At 43.5% G+C, this 23815-nt stretch overlaps 1 protein-coding gene across 2 annotated transcripts in view; it reads left to right on the forward strand.

Moving 5' to 3' along the window:
* PHACTR1 (phosphatase and actin regulator 1) overlaps positions 1–23815 on the forward strand; it is a 301039-nt gene that overhangs the window by 228528 nt on the left and 48696 nt on the right. For both annotated transcript variants that reach the window (XM_056330031.1, XM_056330030.1), the window contains exons 4-7: positions 3260–3445; positions 4482–4688; positions 14362–14692; positions 22156–22364. In XM_056330031.1, the coding sequence (XP_056186006.1) occupies positions 3260–3445; positions 4482–4688; positions 14362–14692; positions 22156–22364 (933 nt within the window). The remainder of the gene's footprint in view (positions 1–3259; positions 3446–4481; positions 4689–14361; positions 14693–22155; positions 22365–23815) is intronic.

The raw sequence follows: 23815 nt of genomic DNA on the forward strand, positions 1-23815 counted from the left end.
ATTTTATCCACATCTTTAATCTGTTCACTGTACTTGAGCAGCTCCCCATGTAGGTTTTCTTTAAGCAAGCTCTGATTTAGGGTGTATGTGTCAGTCATTCTGTGTCATGTCTGATGATTGCATTCAAATCCAAGGACAAGTTTTAGAGTCTAAACGAAGACTGGAGACATTCAGAGGTAAGATTAGAAGAGGTTACGCTGGCAGTACAGAGAGCTGGCCTGCTTGTTATTACAACAAAAAGTAAAAGCTGGACTTTTATCTCACGTGTTACTTTTTTGCAATTGTAAATCTTCAATGGGTCGTTTGAATGCTGTCTTCTTCAGTCATGCTGAATATAACCTGGGAAGCACGAGGTGCATTTAAGACAGTAAGATTACAAGATGTTCAGCATGTTATGGTGGACATCCCACTTCATTAAAAAATGTGTAGGCATCCCTCCAAAAAATAAATGTTACTGGGTTTATCATGCGTACTTTTTGTCTGCTCACAATGACAGGCAAATTTAGTCCTGCACTGAATTAATGAATATTGCTGGACACAATAGCTGCCTTTCATTCAATAAACAGTTGCTCTGCATAAGAAACAATTAGGCTCTTTCATGAATCCAGGTAGCTGAGACAACAGCAGCCCCTGTCCCAAACACGTGTGAAGGTGTGTGTTTATAAAAGGGAGACAGAGCAAGCACAGAATACATAGCATTTCCATTGAAACAGCTAAGTCAAAAAACATTCAGTTTAAATACTGGCTGAACTGTTGTTGGATTTTTTGCTGCCTAGGGAAATAAATGGGTTTGTATTGAATGACCACAGCAGTCAGAAGGAGGCTGTGCTGCGAACAAATGGCCAAAACCTTCAGTGGTGATTAATGTTGCCACCTTTTAGCCAGCTCAGGTGATTGCTGTGAAAGCCGTGAGTTGAGTTTCACTTTAGTACGATGTGACCGTGTACCTTAAGAGCGCTCTAGGTCTTCAAAAATCTCCAACAAAAACAAGAAAGTCAAGACCTTGGTACTTCTAATAATTCCAAAATAAGTAGGAGACCATCTTCACTCACCGTGCAGAAACTTTAAAAGGCAGCAACATAGAATACGTATCAGCTGGCATGCTTTCAGACTTTTAATTGCTGTGTCCTAACACCTAAATGAGACTTTTTCTTTTTTCAGTATTGTTTGCCAAAGCGTTTTGCAGTTCTTAGCCCTGTGAGGGGAAAATGTGCACTCACCTGAACGATGGACATCTCTGCTCAGTACATTGAGCAGTAATAGGGCTAATCAGAGGTGCCCAAAAATCAAGAACCAGATCCTGAAATCCTGAATTAGACTTAAAAAATAATTTAAATGCATGCTAAAATTAGGCTCCGATTATTTGCCTGTTGGTTCTTAGCCTTACAGGTCACATTCCGGTTATATTTTCAGGCTTCCACTCATAACCATAGGGGCTGAACACTTTGCTTTATAAAAATGTAATTGAGATATCCGTGTAGTCATTGCCTCCAGGTACCAGAGTGCTGTGCGTAACAAGTTCTGAGATAAAAATCATGCAGGTTGACACCACAGAGAATGATCTGATCCCTTGCTTCTGTTCTTTATTATTTCTAACGTGAAGTGGCGTTTAATAGGAAAGAACCTACCAGCTGCTGTTACAGAAATTTTGCTCAGATAGAGGAGATATTAATAACTTTAAAAACAGACTTTCTAAATGGAATCTGCTATATCCCAGTGTCAAGATCTTATACCAGGCAACTACAAAAATTATTCTGTGCCTTACTTAAAATCTTGATGCTGGGAGCTGTAATGTTTTTATTTGTGTGTAAAATAGGGACATACTTCTGTGATTTTGTTTGTGTCCCTTACTGCATAAAAATTGGTGTAAGGGAAGAGAGTAATTCTTGTTATTATTATTAAAATATTATAAATTATGTACTGTATGTATTAGAATTCCTTAAGAAAGCTCTGTAGCTTCAGTTCCAGCCCTTTCTCATTCCTGACTTCCCAGCTTTAACAGAGACAGAGGGAAAAGACATTTTGCGGCCCTGGATGGGGCCACCTGGCCCCATGGGTGGAGGATGGCCAGGAACCATCCAGCTTAGACCATGGATCATAATGACAGTCCTAGGGTAAGCAAAGGGTCAACACAGATATGTGGCAGACCTTTCCCACATCTTAATAACCCCTGAAGGCAAGTGGAATGCCAACAGACTTCCCTGAAACTGTTGTGGACAAAGCATCACAGTTGGACATCTCCAATAATTGCTCTGCACAAGTTGTGTTTTTGAGATACAAACCATATTGGTTTGATCCTTATCCCTGTGTCTTCTGCATTGTGGTGGGTTGACCCTGGCTGGAGGCCGGGTGCTCGGAAAAGCCACTTTATCGCTCCCCTCCTCAGCTGGGCAGGGAAGAGAAAATATAACGAAAGGTTTGTGGGTTGAGATAAGGACAGGGAGATCGCTCAGCCATTAGCGTCATGGGCAGAACAGGCTCGACTTGGGGAAAATTAATTAAATTTATTGTCAATCAAATCAGAGTAGGATAACGAGAAATAAAATCAAACCTTAAAACACCTTCCCCCACCGCTCCCTTCTCCCCGGGCTTAACTTTACCCCCGATTTCTGTCCCCCCTCCCCGCCAGCGGCTCAGGGGATGGGGCATGGGGGCTGCGGTCAGTCCATCACAGCTGTCCCTGCTGCTCCTGCCCCTCGGGGGGCTCCTCACCCCCTGCCTCTGCCCCGGCGTGGGGTCCCCACGGGCTGCGGGGGGGATCTGCTCCCCCGGGGGCTCCCCGGGCTGGGGGCACAGCCTGCCCGGCCGGGGGCTTCACCACGGGCTGCCGGGGAACCTCTGCTCCAGCGCCTGGAGCCCCCCTGCCTCCTCCTGCCCTGGCCCAGGGGGCTGCAGGGCTGTCGCTCTCCCACTGGTGCAGATTTTTTTTTTCTTCTCTTCTTAACATGCTGTCCCAGAGGCGCTACCACCATCACTGATGGGCTCAGCCTTGGCCAGCGGTGGGTCCATCTGGGAGCCGGCTGGCACTGGCTCCATTGCACACAGGGGAAGCTTCTGGCAGCTCCTCACAGAAGCCACCCCTGTAGTCACCTTGCCACCAAAACCTTGCCACGCAAACCCAATACATGTATACATACAGGATCTCAGTTCAAGTTCCTCATTTGCAAGCAATGGATATAGCAGATTTCATTTTGAATTCTTTCTGCATCTTATTTATGTGTCTTCTGTTGTCATTCTGCTTTCCTCCAACTATAAACAGATGGGGAACTTTCCATACCAAATGAAGAAGGAGCTTTGGAGAATGGGCAGCCTCTGGGCTCTGGGCAAGTGCTGAGCTCCAGCCAGGTATCCCTGCCAGCCCTAGCAGAACTGGAGTCTGTTCCAGCACCTGGGGAACCTTGCTCATACGAGGTGCTCCCAACCACAGAGATCATGGACGGGACAGGTAACGTCTCATTTACATTATGATGTAGGTACTCTAAGCTGTTTGAAACAAGTTTTTGACTTCTAACACATGGTGTCTAGCCCTGAAATATCCTTGTCGAAGATGAAAGTTTTCTGGTGGAGAAGGTGACAGCATACAGATTGTTACGGGATGCTCCATGAGAAATTTTGACTGACTCGGCGTAGAAGTAAACTCGACTTCTACACAAGTAACCTCTTTGTGAGCAAGGCAAAGTCCCTGCCCTTTGTGAGCATTTTAGAGCAGATTCCTAACTCTCCAGCTATGTCTCAGCTGTGCCAACGAGCTCTAGGACAGAGAGCTGACAACGTTTTTAAACCCTAGGGTACAACATCACGCCCTTCAGCTGCCGCGTGGTGTTGGGTGGCATTTGCACCATGCATCTTTCAGTAGCTAACACAGCCAGCTGCCCTGCCCTGCCCTAGGTGAGGCTGTCTGCGCTTCTTCCCCAGCCCATGCAGAAGCACAGCAATGCTGTACATCTAGGTTAGCTCCTCTTCCTGCAGCACATGCTGAGAGCTGTGGCCAAAGGTCGAGTGAAGTAAACTCAACTGAAGCGACTTGTGGAAGTGTTCATCCATGATCTCACACAGCTGTGCGGCCTCTCTGAAATGGAGTAAGCCCCGTGAGGTGCTTTTACATGTGTAGGATAAGTTTAGATACCACCTGCTAACATATCTGGTCCTGGGCAAGCTGTGGTGACAGACCATCTGAGATGTGACATTTTAAGGCTCTTGACTTGTGTTCAAGATGTGGGAATTTGTCCCAGCCTGGCAGAAGGGAGCTGGCTTCTGTCAGAGGTAAGGGGAAATTTGGCTGTTGTGTAGATGTGTGTTACTCTTTCTCTTTTTCTCTCTTTCTTCCTCCTCTACTTTCTATGTTATACGATGTTTGAGTGAAATCTATTAGTCGTTCTTAATCTGCATTGTTGCTTTGCTTTTCTCGTCTTACTACGGCTGTATCCGCCGCTGCTTTGCTCGTAACGTTGTTGCGTCTATGATGTGGTTGTGTCCTCCAGTGTCTGAAGAGAGCCCCACATCCAATGAATCCGGCGTCCTCCTGTCCCAAGATCCTACAGCTAAGCCAGTCCTGCTACTTCCCCCCAAAAAATCTGCCGCTTTCCCTGGAGACCATGAGGACACCCCAGTGAAACAGTTGTCCCTCCTCAAACAGCCCCCTGCCCTGCCTCCTAAACCTATTGCCAGGATTGCCAGCCACTTAACTGGTAAGTAGGTGTTCCTGGACCCTCAGCACCACCATTTCCCTTCTAGGAAAGACATGCCCTTCCAGCAAGGTTCTCCCATCCTTCCTCCTTCTGTAACCCTGTTTGCACGAGTTGTGGTGTGTACCGGTGATGTATCTGTCTGGTACCGAGGGCAGGGATCACGAAGCATCTTCAGACTATACCTTCATCAAGGTTACTTCAGGGCACTTCCCCTCTCAGCTGTAATCACCTAAGACTGCCGCTGTGTTTCCTAACCCTTCTCACTCCTACTCATCAAGACCTACCATCACCGCCAAAATTGCAGGATGTGCTTTGATGGGAAAGGAAGTGTCAGAAAAATACTAGGATGTCTTTAAATGCCTTTAATGAGAAAAGAGGTGAGAGCTGAGGGCAAAGGAAGAGTTTTGCTTTCTCCTTTCGCCCTTTGTTGCTTCTCCACTCCCTGCGCACACCCTGTATCTTCCCATGTGTTTGTCTTTTACTTGCCCCCTTGATCCTCACACAGGCCATTCTGTCCCATGGCTTCTTGCCATTTTGCTTCCCTGCTCACACTGCCTGCCCAGCTGCTCCCCTTTCCCACCCCTGCTCTGACTGCTCCCCTCCCACTGGTGAGTCCTGGTGATGATGGGCAGCACCAGGGCCCAGTGCCCAGGGGTTTGGTGTGCTGCAGTTTATGCTGCAGTTCACCTCTCACTGCACAGCAGCTAGCAACAGTAGACAATACAGGCTCCTTTTTTGCATTCCAGATGTTTCCACAAGGTTCTTTGGGATTCAGAGCTCTAGGTACATGTGGAAGGAGGACTGGTGGCTCTCCTCTCTCAAGTCTGTCATTTAGAACACTGCAGCAAAGGATGGCTATGTTTACACAGACCAAAAACGGTTTCCTAAATGCTTGGCTGCACCTTTTGAACAGTCTGCTGGTAATTGCAGCTGCTGCCCAGGAGGCAGCACCTCAAAATCCTGAGTTCAAGACGAGGTGAGGCGCATCTCTGTACTGGGGCAGCTACCGCTCTCCTCACTGGGTCAGTTTTTTTGTGTTAATGCTGCTCTGGTATTTTCAAAGCTGATGTGAGAGATGCTCAGCCCACATTACTACATTCTAGTTTGTTTTGGGTTTTTTTTTTTCCCTGACATGTAATACCCATTTTATTCAGGTTAAGATATGTATCAGGAAAGAGCTTATTAGGAAAGAGCATGTTCTGGTTTTCTCTCATATCTCTACGTAGTGTCTTCATGTTTCTGTTTGGATGACCACACAGTTTTGTTCTGTATAGTTTCGTTCATTTTATGTGAAACCTCTTTACTTTCTTGCCTGCCAAAATCTACACATAATAGTTAACGTTTTGCCTTATCCTACAAACTGAATGGGCAGTTCTTCAGCCTGCAAAGCCAGGCAGCGGTGCTAATGGCTTCAGGTGAGGACAAAACCAGCTTCCTATGATCTCCCCTAACACTTTGTCCCAATTAAAAGAAGCTGCTCAGAAATTAGGCCAACATGGAAGAAATAAAAAAATAAGAATAGCATAGGAAAAAACTCAGGTACTAAATGTCCTCATTCATAAGCCTTTCTTCTGTGAGAGATAGCAGGAGGATCAAAGGATCAGGGCTTCTGGTGTGGGGTTTTATTGCAACTGGAAATTTTCTGTGAAGTAGAATCAGGCTCAAGCTGTCAGTCAATTGCTTGATGGTAACAGCTTTCCAATGAAAGTGAAGCAGAACTGTGGCTTCTCAGACTTTGTGGTGGCCTTTAGTGGTCTGTCATCCAGTTCCTAAATAATCTCTTGTATGTGCATGTAGACAGACTCTTGTACGCACATATACAGAACCCTGAGGGGAAAGGAGCAGAGATTCAGATCTAGTCATAGGGCTCTAGTTTAATTGACAGTTAATCCTGGTGGAACTGAAAGCCTCATTTATACATACCTTGTAAGTAAAAGTATTAAACTTAGTCTTAAGGGTCCATTTACTTTGGTGGTCTAAAAGATATACATATTAGTCAGTGCCTTGTGTTCTCCACTGGTAATTATTTTAGCTGTGTATAATCTTTGGAAATGAGCAATCAATCCTAGTGAAGCACCCTCATCAGTGAGAAGCAGAATTAATGCTATTGTTTTACTAATTACTCCAGAGACATCCTCAGGTTGTGTGTGAGAAAACAAGTAAAATCTGAATTCTGGCATTTGAGGTGAAGATTTTCCCATTCTTGTTGCATACACATTTTTCTGTGAAGATTTTGTGAGAAGGTTGAAGGACAAACTAAGACAGACTGGGCATGGCTGGTGGGGAGTGATGGTCATTAAATGGTCTGGTAGCTCTGTTTCAGAAGACTGCGAGGGGAGATGTGATCTTGTGAAGGGTTCAGGTACACATCTGAAAATGCAGAAGCACCTCTTCTGTCTTCAGATACATATATATGCATGCGTATGTGTAATTATGTACATTTACTTAATAGAAATATGTTTTATACAAACATATATTATAAAATTACTACAGGCATGGTCAGCAGCAAAAAGGAAAAAAAATAATTATTTTAAATGCAAAACTTGAGGAAAGAAAAGCTTCCTTTGAGTCTGACCACCGTCTTGCTCTGAACTTATCCCAAAGTTCTTCAATAAAGGCACAAACACTGACTTTCAGGGTTTGGCAAAGGACATAAAACAGGTTTTAGATATGGAAAAAGAAACATTCCTCACCTCTGAAAGCATTTATGAACCATCTCAAATATCTATCTGCCTTTGCCAAGACAAAGATTGGCCTTTCCCTTGATAAGAAATGCACATAAAAGAGCAGGCATAAAATAAACATGTAAGAGCACATTTAATTTTGGGGAGAATGAAAAGAAAAAATCCATTTTAAAGGTGAAAGGAAGAGAGAATTGCCTCTAGCAAATACAAATCACACAGCCTTGGCATGCTTCTTCCCAAGGCTGAGGTACTGGGGGGACGGGACAGTGCAGAAACAGGGACAGAGCCAAGAGCAGACTGCAGAACAGCCACTGGGAATGGTGCCACCGTTGCTGCGGAAGATGCTGTGTGCTTTGCCTCACGCCACCGCCCATGCTCTTGATGATGCTGCCTCCTCAGGGAACACCCCCATCACAGCACTGGGTGTGGAAGCACCCACACAGCCCTAGAAGACAGGCAACCCTGGGAGAAAAACAGGATCCTTAACTATTTTGATACCGTTGTGTCACTGCTCTGCGTTTTCTGTTGGCCAGTCACCTCCTGGTGAGCCTTCTACTGGATTTCAGATATGATTATTATTAGACAACATTCATGCACAGCATTTCTTTCATCATTTTAATTCTCAAGTATCCACCTACAGAACCCAGGCATTTAGGACAACACTCGCAGCCCACTCCATTGAAAATGTAGGAGAAGCTGAAATAACCAACTGGGACCAAATTTAATTGGACTACTGGGGTAAAGTCCCCAGATTATCATAAAATCTTTAATGGCCAAAAGTGACAAGAAGACTGGTCATATCTGATTTGATAGACAACATACCCCAGTGGTGTAAAGCTCCTTTTGATCTTGATTCATTAAGCTGTTACTTCTCACCAGCACAGATGTTTTCTGAAATTATTCAGATATTCTGCATTCAAACAACTGAATTGCCAGTAACCCATGAAGTCTGCTGAAACATCAGAGAGCAAAATATATGCTGCTAAGCTGGGATCTCAGCAACACCTGGGTGTATTTGAGCCCAGATTTAGCCTAATACTATAGTAAGGCATAGCCTTGGTCATACCTGGCCACTCAGCTATTGTATTTAAGCTTTGAAGACACTTTTGCATTTTCTCGCTTGCTTCATTCAAGATTTTGAGGACAGGCATAGCACATTTTTTGTTCTGAGATTGTGCTTTCTAGTTATGTCTCTGTAAAGTAAGAGCTATTCATGATTAGAGGCAAACATTTAACAGAGTGGAAATCTAACAAGTCCCCAAAATTTACTTCTGGTAATGCAGACAAGCCAAGGATGAAGTTTGAGAACATGCATGCCTGGTGTCCTGCTGCATTGCCACAACACAGCTGGTCATTAGTTACAGCATTATAAAAGTATTTACAACTACAATTTATCCAGTAAATACTCTCTGCAGTATTTTGTGATGCAAGTCACGTGTGTCTCAGAAGGCTTCTCTGTAGGTGAGCCCAAGACATTATCCACAACCTTCCTCCTCTGTGATGGTACCTCTGGCAGGCTGTGTTCGTGAAGATAGGTTGCATTCCTGGGGGGGGGGCGGGGGGCAATGGACAATTCTCTTTTCACTGTGGTGCTTGAAAGAGAAGCAGCAGAGCAAAAGCAGCTCTTCTTCACCGGCACCCCCAGGGGCAGCACCCCAGGTTGCTCTTTCCATCCTTCCTCTGCATGCTGCTACCTGGAGGGGGGAGTGCCTAGCACGTATAGGCATCAGGACATCTTCTCATCTTTGAAACCCTCTTCAAGGCTCTGCATGTGAATTTATGCAGAGCTGTACATTTCAACCTTTAGGCTAAGCATGCTTTGCTTGTGTGCTGCAAATTCAACTTGAACCTTGGATGCATACGTGGTGCAGAAGAACAGCAAAGAATTTCTGTCTCAAATCTTCCCTGGAGATGCATGGCAAATCTTTGAGAACAGTTTTTAACTTGTCTTTATGAAGACAAGTTCAGAAACTCGTTGAAATAAGAAAAGAGACTCTCGCTGTTCAGGCACAAGTGATTCCCGGAGAGAAGACCTGAAAAAGTGAAAGTTACTTGTCCAAACGCTACCAGCAAATATCAGGCACATCACCTCATTTCCACCATGGAGCTCCCTCAGCAGGCCACACTGGGATCTGCCCTTTTTTTTTTTTAAGCCCATTACTGTACAAAATTAATTACTAGGATGGAATTTGAAGAGTAACTGGTTAACTCTATGACGAGTTGTATTACTTGTTGTAGATAGTACAGCAAAGGTCACCCTATAAGGTCATTCAGGAGGGAAGGAACGCCAGCAAGTCTCTAGTCCAACCTCTGCTCAAAGCAGGATCAGACCAGGTTACTCAGGGTTTTGTCCAGCTGGGTCCTGAAAACCTTCAAAGGATGCCAGCTGCACAACCTGCCTGGGAAAACCTGCTCCACTGTTTGGCTCTTCTCATGGGAGAAAACATTTTCTTTATAACCCAGTCTTGAACCTCTTTTGTCTCGGTCTTTGCCCACTGTCTCTCCTCCTCCCACCATGGACCGCTGTGAAGAGCCTGGCCTCACCTTACTCAGAACCTCTTCACAGGTACTGGAGGCTGCTGTTAGCTGTTCCCCTTGCAGCTCTCTTTTCTCTAAGCTGAACGAGCCCCAGTCTCTCAGCTTCTGCTTACAGGCCAGGTGCCCTCAGCCATTGCGGTGGCCCTCTGCTCAGCTCGTTCTGGGGTTTTGATGTCTTTCCTGGGAGTTGGAAAGTTACTTTCCTGGTAAGTTAGCTTGGCACAGCGATCTAGACGCAGTCTGAGTGCTGAATAGAAGGTGAATAATCCTTTGAACTCCTGGCTGTGCTTCTATCCATACAACTCAGGAGGTTGTTGGCCTTCCTTGCTGTCAGGGTATGATGCTGGCTCCTGTTTGGTGTCACATGAAGTCCAGAAAGAGCATTTCTGCCACTGGCAGGATGACAAACACAGCCAGCTCTGCCACAAGCCCAGGATTCCCAGGCACACCCGGTGTCTTCATGCAGCAGTTGTGCCAGGGCAGAATCTGGGGATTTAAATGAGCTTTTCTACCAGCCCTACTGCAGCAACATGTGCTGCCATCCTTCTAGACCTTCCCAGCACCCTATCTGCAACAGCTGTATCTGCAACGTGGGCCGACCAACTCTCCAGCCACGTTCAGTGTCTAGGAAGCATCGGACGAGGTGTGCTGTGTGCAGCCCCGGTGTACCACAAGCACGTCAGAAGAGCCATGCATGAACAAACCTTCCACGCAGCAAATAGAAGTCCATTTAGCTATCTCCTAAAAACCCAAAAGGAAACGCTACCAACTGTAGGTATTAGCAAAATGATCGATGTGGAAGGGGTAAGGGCTGACCTGCTTGTCAAAGGTGTAATGTGCGGCAAATATTGTGGCAACCACAACTATCTTTTAAGTAATTTATTGTCATCAGCAGTGGGAAGGTTGATGCCTAACATTGCTTTCATCAGTTCTGGCACAGTTATTACTTAACCATGCACAGTGCTGAGTGGTCACAACCCCGCTGAGAGCCAACGTCTTGCAAAATTGCTCATTATTCCCTTGAGCATGAAGAACCTCAGCCAAAAGAGATTAATCAGACTTGCACACCTGGCTTCACACAGTTTGCTTCTTTTCTGTCACGAGTGCTTTGTGCAGTGATTTAAGACTCCGGTAATGTTCCATTGAGAAGACACTTATCATAGATTCCTTGTTTATATTTCTGCTGTCCAGCTTCTTACTCATCTACAGACGTCCATGTCTGATGGATATTCCATGCTGGAGGCAATAACTGTTTCCATCCCTGATTCATGTATCACATATATTGTAAAATTAAAACAAACAGAGAAACAAGTTGTAAGATGTAGTCATCTCACTTTTACACGCAGGGAGAAGTTGTTCCCTCCTTTACTCCAGATGATGTAGCACGGTTTCCAAGTGCATGCCTGGAGCCCATGGATTTGAGCAAGGCCCTAGCTGCTCAGCACACTCACTGATCTGACCATGCACCAAAACTCGCAGTACAAGGTCTCCGTTACTGATGTCGGTGTGGATATACTGTTATGTTTCTGAGCAAATGGATCGAACTGTCCTCCCATTGCAGTCGTTCTCCTTTTAGCCATCGTTTTTTAACACCCAAGTAGAAAAGGAAGGGCAGACAAGTAGATTTAATGCCTCTGGTTCATTCCCAAGGCTCTATTTAGGTATTAGGACCATATTCAGACAGATTCAAGAACCTGGGTGTGACACACAGTTGGTCTGAATAAAGCCTTATGTTAAAAATAATGGACAAGATTTTTGGCAGGTTTCCGGTGGAAGTAGAGTCACCTAGCTGTGATACCACTGAAAACACGTTGATGTGAAGGATTTCTTTAAATTTAAGAGGAAACTAAAGGTCCATACCTCTGTTGTGAAGAGTGGGAACCAGAGTATGCACATCTAATTCATGATGGAGTATGTGGTTACTCAAGATAATTAAGCCAGACTTGTTCTCCTGTACAACTCCAATGCTGCAGTGCCCGTGTCACAACTCTGCTAGATGAATGCTTGAAGAAAAGAAATAAATTTTCACTATATTTTAGAAGAAAGATGGAAGTATTCCTGTTTGCTTTATACTGGAACCATTTGGCACATGATACTCGCTCCCAACATCTAATGTTCCTCTAATCTTCAGGATCACAGAAGGCAGAGAGCCCAGCTGATACTCGCAGTTATTCTTTTGTCACAAGCAAGAGATGCCTGCCATTGGGATCTCTTTGAATTCACCATTAAGGATGGCTCCCAGGCATCATACACAGAGTGGTGGGACGTCCAGGCACAGGCACTGTCAAACGAGGACTTTAATTGAGATACAGCAGAAAAGGATCTAAAACCAGCAGTCAGACTTGCGCTTTACAAAATGGAATTGCAGATCTCAATGGAGGCTTTGTAATTCAGGACCAGCTCTAGAAGTGAAAGTGCCTGCAGAACAAATATATGAAAACACTTTGTTACTATAAATCCCATAGGAGCCTTATTCTCAGGGCTCTATACAATTTACTCTCTCTGTTATTTACCTTTTCTTGAAGAGGTGTGTTCTTTTATGCAGGATACAAAGAGGAAATGTACACAGATAATGCGGACGTAAGAAAAACACGGTAACTTGGAGACCTTCCTGTGCTTGAATAGAAAATCCTGAAAGTCTTTTTTTTCTACTGTACAGAAGGCAATCCGCTTTAGAGGAGAGGGCAGTGCCCTTTGCTTTGGCAATCCCATCAGTCAGATTTCAGCCTTGGTGGAGCCATCAGAAGAATTTTTGCCTTTGAGAGACAACATGTTGAGTGGATGCGATATTGCATTGAAAGCCAAAAGGCTTGGATTCTACTCTTTATAACTCTCCCACTCTGCAATGTGGACATTTCTCTCCATGCCTCTGCTTCGTCTTTGCACACCCTTTGCCTCTCCTGTGTCATTAGCCTATAAGACCTTTGAAGAAAGGGAAGACTTACTGTCAGTGTGTTGTTTCTAAAGTGGTAAAAGCACTAGTATGAAGTGGATACGGTGGATGCAATGAAGCTATGACTAGCACTAAAAAAAGTCTCATGGCGTATCTGAGCTTAGCTCTGTGCATGGTCTTTTTCCACATTACTATCCTTAATAATGTTCCAGAAGTGTTAGTGCTTGAAAGTTATAGCATCAACTTCAGGCACCCTGATATGGGTACTAATACAGCCAATATCCAAAATAGGCCAGGAGGGTGGAAAGCATAGTTTGTACTAAAAAGAACCATCTGGAAAAGGACTTGAGAAATCTGGTATCGCTCAGGAGGGTGATGACCTCTGAAACATGAAGAGCAATGTCTTAATCCCAAGCTTTGTTGGGTCAAAAGAAGATGCTGGCCCTTCAATTCTCTTACCATGTTACAAGAAGAGTGATGTAAAGCAACAAGAGGTCAATGATCACGCAAGCCTTGCCTGCAGAGCTGCATTGCAGAGCCAAATGTCTGTGGAATTCCAGGCTGGAAAGGGCCTGGCCTTCCTCCTACACACAAACTCACAGCTGCAGCTCACAGTGTATTTACTCTCGGTTTAGCTCGTAGTGTGTGTTGTGACCATTTCCCACACCCGTCTTGGGAACTACAAGCCCTCCCGTTGCTTTTTCTCCTTTCTGAAAACATTTCACAATGCAACTACAAAAATCTCCATCCTGCAGTTGAGTATCGGCAGAGAGGTTTGCTTGTGAACCTCTTGATTTCTCATGGAAGTCAGGGGACTCTTTGTAGTTCAACTATGGGATTCAATGAACATGCCTAGAGTTAAAAAGGTTAAAATTCAGTTCACGTGTCCAGAGAAAAATGGCTGCCAAGTTTTCTGTAAAACATTAGTCCTAACAGTCTTCTGCCCTTTATAATTTTCTTCTCCTGTACCCTTGGTTTTTCCAAACCACTCCTGTTTAGTATTCAAAGCCTATTTCTTTTCTCTCTTGCCCTGTAATGTGATTTTTGACACCAGATGTTTTGCATGTTACAAAGCAGTAAGAAATATGACTTGTAGTAATTGCACTGCAGTGGCTGAGAAGGACCAGGAATGCCTGAGCTTTTGCTCCAGCAGTGATGATGGTGAGTCACCCTGTCACTTCAGACACCGAATTGCTCTCCCCCTATTTGTGCGCCTGTTGAGCAGGAGACGTTGCACTTACCTCGCAGGGCTGTTTTGGAGGGCTAGGGCTTTAAAGCATCAAAGGGTGCCACAAACCCTGGTAAGCATTGCTTAACGTGTCTCCTAAGGGACATACACAGCCCTGGGATGGTTTTTTGTGACATTCAGAAATGCTGCAAAACAGCAGCACTTTTTCTGAAGATCATGCTGGGCACAGGCTGTGCAGTTGTCTGTTGCAGCAGGGAAGGGGTACGCACTCTCGTGGTGACTAGCAACTTGCTCGCCCAGGCAGATACTGTGATCTCCATCTTACTGACATGAAAATTAACACTAGGGCCTCTCTTTCTTCTGTTTTAGATCCTGGCGCTCCTGTGAAACTGCCTTGTATGCCAGTTAAACTGTCACCTCCACTACCTCCAAAGAAAGTCATGATTTGCATGCCTTTAGGGGGGCCAGACCTCCCTCTCTCATCCTATTCCACGCAGAAGAGCTCCCAGCAGCCTTTGACCCAGCACCATCATACTGTCCTGCCCTCCCAATTAGCAGCTCACCAGCACCAGCTCCAGTATGGCAGCCACAGCCAGCACCTGCCTTCTGGTTCCAGCACATTACCCATTCACCCTTCAGGGTGCCGGATGATAGAGGAACTGAACAAAACGCTAGCCATGACCATGCAAAGGCTAGAAAGGTAATGGATCGACTTTTAAAATTACATGTTGATGTGCACTCTTTCCTGCTAACATTAGTAACGCCACTTGAGTTTTGCTGATAGTACTTGAACAAGGCCTCTCCTCTGGGGTCTAGCAACTGCAGGGCAGAGTCATTGCTGGAGAAACAGAGACAGGGAAAGAGCCTTTCCAGGCTTGTTGGACAGGTTTGTGGCAGGAAGGAGAAAATGACTGAATTTTCTGAACCCCGTTATCCTGTTCAAGGAAGTAGATAACACAGCCAGTGGAGAAGATTTTAATAGGACGTGCCTGGCTTGCAATATATACTGCAGACTGCGTAACTGCAGAGCTCTGGTTATGTGGAGAAGCAGCAAAAACAAGGTAAGGAAGTGAAAGATTCATAAAAGAGCAATAAAAACCAAATGTGCCACTCAACCAGGGCATCTGATTAGTATTGCCAATTAGCTTGAACACAACCGCTGAGGACTTCTTTTACAAGTCACTCAAGAGGTGTTTTAATGCAGTATTGAAATTATTTCAATTAATTTAAATTAAATTATATGTTTGATCTTAAAGTAAGTATTTAACCCGTTCTACAGCAGCTACCTTCTTAGCCATTTGCATCTGGAGGAAGACCGTACAATTGGTCAGATGTGCCTTACCCACCTTGGGCTGTTTTCTATTACTGTCCCTTGTGAGTATCTCTGAATGCTGCCCCAAATAGGCTAAGTGAAGCATCTTGTACAAATGCAGGCTGTCCTCACAGCCTGCAAGATCAACGAGCTTTGGAAATCTTATTTCAGCTTGTAGAAGAAAACTGAGCAAGTCCCAGAATAGGGAAGGTAGTCCAAAAAATGACATGTTCTGTTTAGTACCAAGGGCAGCTTTGTACCCAGCTTGTTCCAGCAGCAGCAGATCATCCTATTAGCAAGGTAAAATATTTGGTCTACGGACAAAATGCCTAATGATTTGCCGCAGTACCTCTTTGTGATAATGTTATCTTCATTATATTGCATAGTTGAAAATAATTTGATTAGAGATGGCAGATACTTCTTACTGCATAAAAAACAGTCAGGGGACCAGAGGCTGTCCCGCACTGCCAGCTTATTTTAGTACCAGGATAGAGAGACCTCTGTGGTTACATCAGGAAGGCTATTCTTTCTGCAGCACAGGGGAATTCTCTGCTGGGGAAAAACTGCTAGGGCTGTGGGGGGGATTCCTGTTCCCACCAGTAAAAGGACTGTAGGGGTAGGACTGGAAAGAGCATTCACATTTCTCCCTGAGCCCAGTGACTACCCACTTGACTATCACATTGCTGGCAGGGCTGATCGGACGCATCTGCATCACCCCAAGGTTCGGTGCACCAAGCACAGAGGGTGGCTGGTGTCTCCCAAAGGCTCCTTTGGGGCTGCACTGCCCACGCCATCCCCAGCACAGGTCGGATGTCCTACTGGCTGGCTCACACTGCATGCAGAAGGCACTTTGTTATCCTGAGCCCAGTGACATCTCCGAGTATGACTTCATTGTGACATCTGTTGCCCTACAGCAATGAATGCTCCAATTTCTAGGCATCCGTCATGTTTATGTCTACAAATAAGTTTAACTGATTTAAAGAAGGTGATGCTGTTTGGTTTTAACTATTAATTTGGTGCTGTAGCTCTGCTGCTTGTTAAAAACTGGATAAGCAATTCCCAATATGAAGCAATTGCCTCCCTTTGCAGAAGAAAATAAGGAAAGGTTGTGGCACTGACATTTCACATTTAAAATGAAAATTAATCCTAGTTCATGATATTGCAGACAGTTGGTTTCTCATAGCCTTTTTGCATTGATTAACTATTATTTCAATCATGAAATAAAGTATTGAGTACTTCAGTTATTCTCCTTGTCAAAACAAATCAATAACTTTTGTATTCACAAGGGAGAAAATAGGTGATAGCTGTTTCCTCTGCAACAGCAGTTGTTATTTTCTTAGTATTTAGAGGTAAAAATATGTCAAAGTATTCACAGGTCTGCAGACCTGACACTTGCTGTTAAATTTTTTAATTGCCTTTTCAGGCCACATTGTGATCTTGGTAAATTTGCTAACTTTTCTTGAAGATTTGTGCAGGCTTTTGAAATATATTTATTTAACTTGGGACAGGATTATCTGCACCAAATTCTGCTGTTCTCTATTATTTTTGACAGCAGTTCTTTTCCCTTAATTGTATAAAATCTTGATTAAACGCAGCAGAAATCATACTGCAGTATTTGTGGTTGGACACTTCAGCCCAGAGGTCTTAAGGGCCTATTAAAACTGCAAAATCCTAGATCTTCATTCCTTTATTTAAATTTTGGTAGTGTACTTCCATCTGTTGCATGCATAGCGTATGCAGCAACATCCTGAGCTTTACTGTGCCTTGCAGATAACAGTGTACTGGGTCACTGCTGTTGGGTCAATAATCTTGAGGAGATGAAAGCGCCTGACGAGTCTCTGAGGTACCTGCTGGGGAATGCTAAGTTCATTGGCAGCGTTTATTTTTGCTGATCCAGTCTTTATCTCGAAAGAACCCTACAACTTTATAGAATAATTGCCAGGGTGCTGCAGTAATAATTCTGCAAAGTCTGCTAATTTGGGGGATTATTTAGAATAGTGTTTTGTTTTTAATAAGGGAGGATCATGTAGACAAGTGCAGATCAGGTTTTCTGCTCGATTTTTTTTTTCTTCCTTGTCTCTAGTTTCTTTGGTCCTGGTGCAGTGGAAACTCCAGACTCCGTGGATATTCACTGCATCTATAACCAGTTTGTATCAATTCCACATTTTGCTCAGTAAACTTTCCTTAGACTTCAAAACTCTTCTCTTACCAGGACTATGAGTGTGGACAGGAGCAAAGAATGAAAGACTGAAACATCCCCCCCCTCCTCTAGCAATCTGGATTTTTAGCTTTCACAGATGAGGTCTCTGGAATTCAGATAGTCTAACAATATCTGAAGGCTGGTACTTGAAATCGGTGCTTTGCCAATGAGCCAGAAGCTTGCCAGGGAAAAGTGAGCTGTCCCTCTGTACTGGCCTGGAAGCCAGAAGTCATTTAGCTGTCTTTGACCTTGAGAAAGCTGCTGAGCTTCTCTGCCTCTGTTTTTCCCTCTGCAGGAGCGGTTGCATGTTACTGCCTCACCTAGATCTAGTGCATGTTAATACGTTATATGTCTTAAGGTACATTAAGAGCATGTAATAGCTATTCAAGTCCCAGTTGTTCTTATGACTTAAAATGGCAGTTAATTCCTGGCTTTTTTTTTATTCAGTTTTATTACAGACATTATAGAACATTAAGTTCATTTGCACACTTAACACTTCTGATTGCAAGCATTTTCTGGTACTCATAACATATATTCATAACCTATTCTCAGAAGGGCAATCTGTCCCTTGTCATAGTATGACTGTTATGACATGTCATTTGTGCTGCCAGTTTGCCTCTGTTTTCCCTGATGAATTACCAGCTTTATAATAGATTAAGTTGAAACAGAGAAGAGTGTAATTTCCACATAACCTTTTTTCTGCAACCTCTGTTGCCAATTTGTGCCCTACTTCCCCTTCAGCCCAAAGCATGTGTCAAGCGTAAGTAAAACACTGGATTCAGGCGTCATTTTTTACCATTTCAGAATGCATTTGCAGAGTTGATGAAAAGCTGACAAGCCCTGCCACCAAAGTCCACAGCAGGTTTCACCCTCCTGACTGAAATTAATTTGAGAAGAAAGATGCTGCCCACAAGCCATGTGTCACAAAGAGCAGCAAACGAGGCTTTAGAAACCCTCTTGTGCCACTGGAAGGTATCTTTAATTTTGACTTAGGGAGGCAACTTCTTGATCTGAAATGGCCTTCTCATCTGTCTTGCCTGTATAGTTCTCTGTCTGGTAAGACAACAATTAATTACAATTACTCTGTGGGGTCTTGTACACTAGCAGCTGGATCAAGGCCTCACTTTGTTCAACGTATGTACTAAAGAGCTGTTAAGTGGCAATATCTCACTCCAAGCTAGAATTGCATCCCTGGCGAAGCAGTGAAAAATTGCTGTGTCCAAAAAGACAGTGTGTGAGACCAGTTCCTCTGGTACACCCAGTTCAGCCTCAGACTGTAGATTTATGAAATAAAATGCATTAGACATTCCTGCCAGTGTCTTGTAAATCTTACAAAACATATTTGAGTCAGAAAACATTTATCTTCCATAAAACTTGTCAAGAGAATTGCTTTTTGTCTAAACTTTAGCATTGCCTAAGGATAGAAGCACTTAATATTTATAGCTCTGCCTTCTCTCTCTCACACATATGCCTGTTTTATAGAAGTGTATGTACAGTGGTTTGAAGTTTTTTTCAGATTTTTGTTATAGCTGTTAAGTACAGAAGAATGTACTGTGGATCTGAAAACCTGCTGATAAAAATGTAACTCTTTATTCCAAAATCAAAGAGCCTGGGATGACAGATGAGAAGCATGCATTTTTTTCCCCACTTGATTTTACAGGCGGGATTTCACTTTTTGCTTTTTTGATTTTGTCCGTACCATGAGTCACTCATACACTTAAATTCTGATTTTTTAAAATGTTTTCTTGCTATAAACATTGTAAGCTATCATGGTGCAACTTTCCTGCTGTTTTGATCACACAAAAATGATGCAACAGTAGTTGCAAGTACTTGTACTAGTAGCTATGAATTATTCAAATCTATGTGTTAAGATACATTTATCTTCTTAAAACAAGTACTTGCTTAGCTGTAGCTTTGTTCTCTAATTTTGTTGCAAAACACAAAGCTGATTTAAAATGGGCTGTTTGAAACAATAGTGTGCTTTTTGGTAAATGCTACATTTTTTTTGTGGTGTAGACCACCTGACCATGTGGGGTTTTGCTTAAAGACCCAGAGGAATTTATACATAATGGAATCTCCGGTGACCTTGATTTGTCTTTCTTAAGTATACTGCAGTACTACATGTATTTCAGAAGTGCTTTGCTTAGGCAGCTGACTTAGTCAAAATGCTGTGGAAGAGGCTGATTTTAATCAAGAAGAACAGAAAACACCAGGAAAAATGAGGGGCTTTAAATAGAAAGTAGTATTATCAAGAAAGTAGATGATTCAGAAGAATTACAATGAAATGAGAAGCTGCCTATTTCTAGATCACTAGTTCAAATAAAGATCCTCTGTGGTAATTTGTAAATCTTGTTGCCATCCGATACCTACTTGGCAACCTAAATTGATGAACTGCTTTGATGTCTGCTACCCTACGTGCTCACCCGTAAGGATGCATCTGTAACCTACATGCATCCTTCGCAGAACAGGGCAGCGCCAAATGGTCCTGGATGCCGAACTACTTTTTGATCCTTTCATTTATACTTACAGAAGGGACTTAGTGAATTTGTATTAGTGAATTTGTACTTACTCTCTTTGTATGTGCTGTTTTAAAATTAACTGAATGATGCTGTGGTTGTATTCACTATTGGAAGGTTTTTATTTCCTCCTTTTTTTTTTTTTTTAGCAGTGTTAACAGAATTTCACAGCATTTAGTTTCTCTTGGAAATTGAATTCTACACTTTTTAATTTCCTACCTTTCCTTTTTAAAAGAGTTATGAAAAAGCAGGTTACAGAGAAAACAGATATAAAAATGTTCATAAAATTAAAATTCATAAAGCATATAAATAAATTTAAATTAGTTGAAAGTTTTTAAAGACTGTAGTGCATTTATATGTCATTAGGAGAATTTAGCAGCGTAATTTTAGAGCTACTTCTGGGATAAATTTTTTGGGGTCAGACTCATTGAAGTCTAATACAAAAATTCACAAGCCAGTTCTTCATGAATCTCTCTTACTTTATGATACAAAACATGGACTATCACTACAAAAATGGAGCTCCTGTGTTCAAGGCATCCAGTAAAGCTATGCATCTCATTGTTGGTTAGTTTACCTATAGTAAATGTTACAATTAACAAAATTATTTCTTTGAAGCTGAAGATGATAATAACAGCATGGTATGGCTTGCTTACAGGTTCTGAAGCCTTTTCTTCTCCTTAATCCTTAAACACATCATGGACTAGCATTATATACCCAGAAGTACGTTTTTAAAAGTCTTTCTGGGATGTTATCTGGCAACCATTTAAAAGTCCGTGTTAACTTCAGGGTTAGAAGAAAGAGAAGTGTTTCAAGTTGACTCAGTAGAAAATCATTTAAAAAGAAGAATACATTTTTTCAAGATGCAGAATGCCTCTGGTATTCTGAGCAGGCTAAAATATTCAAGGGAATTGAAGCTACTCAGCTCTCAGTAAGGTCGGAGCAAAATTTGTGTGTCTCAAGTGCAACTTGGTCAGCACATCTGGTTTCACATCTACGTTCTTCTGGAGAGTAAAATGGGAATTTGACATAAAGAGGATGGCCAGCGTGCAAATGTTCCCCACATAGCTGTTGCCTCAGCTGGGACTTTAAGAGAGAGGGCAGTTTCTGCTGACTCAGGAACAAACCTGAGCAGCCATCATTTTTGCCTGCTAGTCTGTCATTCTCTTTTCACATTGGAAAAGCAACATGAGCTATTAGATAAAAATGGATTGGGAAACATCGTTCTGTTCCTGACTTTTCCTTTCACCTTTAGTTTGCCTTTGATCTTCACCTCCTCGTGTTCCTGTTTCCCTACTTGTATTTACATGTTCCTAGGTGTACTAGGTGGTAGTACTGACCACTGGTCTTAACTTAGTAAGCTGCAGGACATCATTGATCACACTTTATGTGACAAAAGAAATAGGCTGTTAGTTCCAATTCAGGTTGATCTAGCAGCTGGCCGGAGGGAGAAGCCAGGGCAGGAGAAGGGACATCGTCACTGCAGCCCCCACAACACGTAACTGTGCTGTTAGCAAAGTAGCCTCCCAGGTTTTAGCTCCCTTCCTTGTTTTTCTCACCAGCTCCCAAAGTCTCTTGTTGTCCAAGCCCAGTTTCACATTGTCAGTCCCATGTGCTTCAGCAAGTTGTGCCCTTGCCTTCCTCTCAAGTCAATCAACACATTCTTGCCCAGGGAGTGGAAGGCATGGTTTCCTTCTGCCTTTCTACAATATATACCTTTCCTTCCTCCTGCTCCCTCGCTCCACCTATTGCATCCAGGTGAGCTGTTTTCTCCTGCCTGCCTGCATACCACCGGAGAGGTCACACAGACACCGCAGGCTGAAGACATGCTTATCGCTCTTGAGTAGCTGGTGCAGTTCTCACTAACCCTGGAGATCTTTAATTCTCAGTCCTGGCTGCCACTACTGCTGCCTGCATGCTGTCCTGCCTCTCCCTAACAAATCTGGCACCTCAAATGTAGTGTGTGCTCAGTTTAAACCCATTAAATGTCTTGCTGGTCATGAAGATCTTTCCGTCCTCGTTTCTTCTCGGAAAAGGATGAAAGACCACTGCTTTCCTAAATACAGTGAGAGAAGCATCTCAGGTCTTCCATTGAGCTGTTCTCTTTAGTTTATTTATTTGTTTTTGTTTCCCAACAGCTCTGGTTTACACACAGGTGACAGTGTTACAAAAACAGGACCTGGGGGCCTTCCAGACATGAGACAAGTGCCAACTGTTGTGATCGAATGCGATGACAATAAAGAAAATGTGCCTCATGAAACCGACTACGAAGACTCTTCCTGCCTCTACACAAGACAGGAAGAGGAGGAAGAGGAAGATGAAGATGAGGATAACTCGTTATTTACAAGTAAGACTCATGCCATTTTTCCTTTCTCATTGAATTTTTACTCTGAATGCACAAGGGACACACAAGGCCTGTGAATTTTCTTTCTTGACTGTGGCTTTTGTATCTGTCAGGGCTTCACTACATGGGCATGCTTGGCAAATTAATCCAAAATAACAAGCAGTGTGACTTTACAGTGACTTCCCTAGTCCATATGAATCCCTGCCTGGGTAGCTCTTCAGAGAGAATTCAAATGACTGGTTTTGGCTTTTATTACTTCACTTCCAAATTGACTTCTGAATTCACTTCCCCAAGTGCCCATGGTGCAGAGAAGCCCTGCCTTTGGCGAAAGTCAAGATCAGCTCAATAGAGTTACTTCAAGAGGGTTAAATAAGTGCCACTGATAGAGAATCAGAGCTTTTACATATAGTATGTATTAAATCATGTCAGAATGGTACGTCTGCGCATACTTTGGAAGGGGTCATGATCAGAGAACTGGGCTCAGATAAGAAGAGAAGAGGTTAATTGATAGCTGTATCTCAGTTACAGTCTGGAGCAGCCCCTTCCCGACCTCTGAGAAAACCCATCCCCTGCCTGAGCTGGCATCACAGGACTCTCCCACAAAGACCAAAACTGGTTGTCATCCTGCAGGTCGAGCTGAAGTGTCAGGCCCTTGGATTTCTTCTTTTCTGAAAACTGGGAGCAATGCAAGCAAACAACACCCTTTTTAAAACACACACAAAAGAGATTTTAAAATGGGCATCTTTAATCTCCTCAGAATCCTCCCTTACCCTGCAAGTGAAATTAAGCAGTCTTTGCTCTTAAAGAAACGGAGCAGAGCTGCACTACCTTGGACTCTCCTGCCAAAGCCCAAAACCTCTCATGGGTTTTTGTCTCTCTCTCGGCCTGTGTCTGTCTTTCTTCCCCGTTCAAACTGCTTTGGGCACAAGCCTAGGAAAGCAAGCATGAGCCGGGAAAGGCCACTGGTTTGCACAGCGTCTTTGCCACTGTCACTGCCTGAGAAGCAGCACCAGGTGATGTACAGAGAGCTGTGTGGTGCTTCTGATTGACTTTTGATTCCTTCTAGTGCTAGCTTGGACGTCTTGATGTCACATTGCAAAAGAGAGAGAGATACCTCTCTCTTTCCATGTGCTGTAGCTCTGCTGCCTGCCCAGATTCTGAGGCTGAATTATTCATTCCCTTACGTGGTTCAGAAGCACTGTGCTAGAGAAAGATACAGATGCTACTGGCAATTCTGAAACAAGCCCTGCTTCTCCACTCCCCTTTATGGAGCAATATTTTAATTTGTTCTTCCTGTATACCTACCAAATTCAGCTTTTCCTTATTATGATATGAATTGAGGTTAATTGAGCACATGAAGTTAATTGACGCCCCTTTTCCCACAGCCCATACCAATGTAAATGAGAGCCTAGTATCTTCCCTTGGCTAGTATTTCTTTGCCTGCTGCACGCTGT

The sequence above is a fragment of the Falco biarmicus genome, chromosome 3 (genome assembly GCF_023638135.1).
Source record: "Falco biarmicus isolate bFalBia1 chromosome 3, bFalBia1.pri, whole genome shotgun sequence".
In the NCBI taxonomy this organism is placed as follows: Eukaryota; Metazoa; Chordata; class Aves; order Falconiformes; family Falconidae; genus Falco; species Falco biarmicus.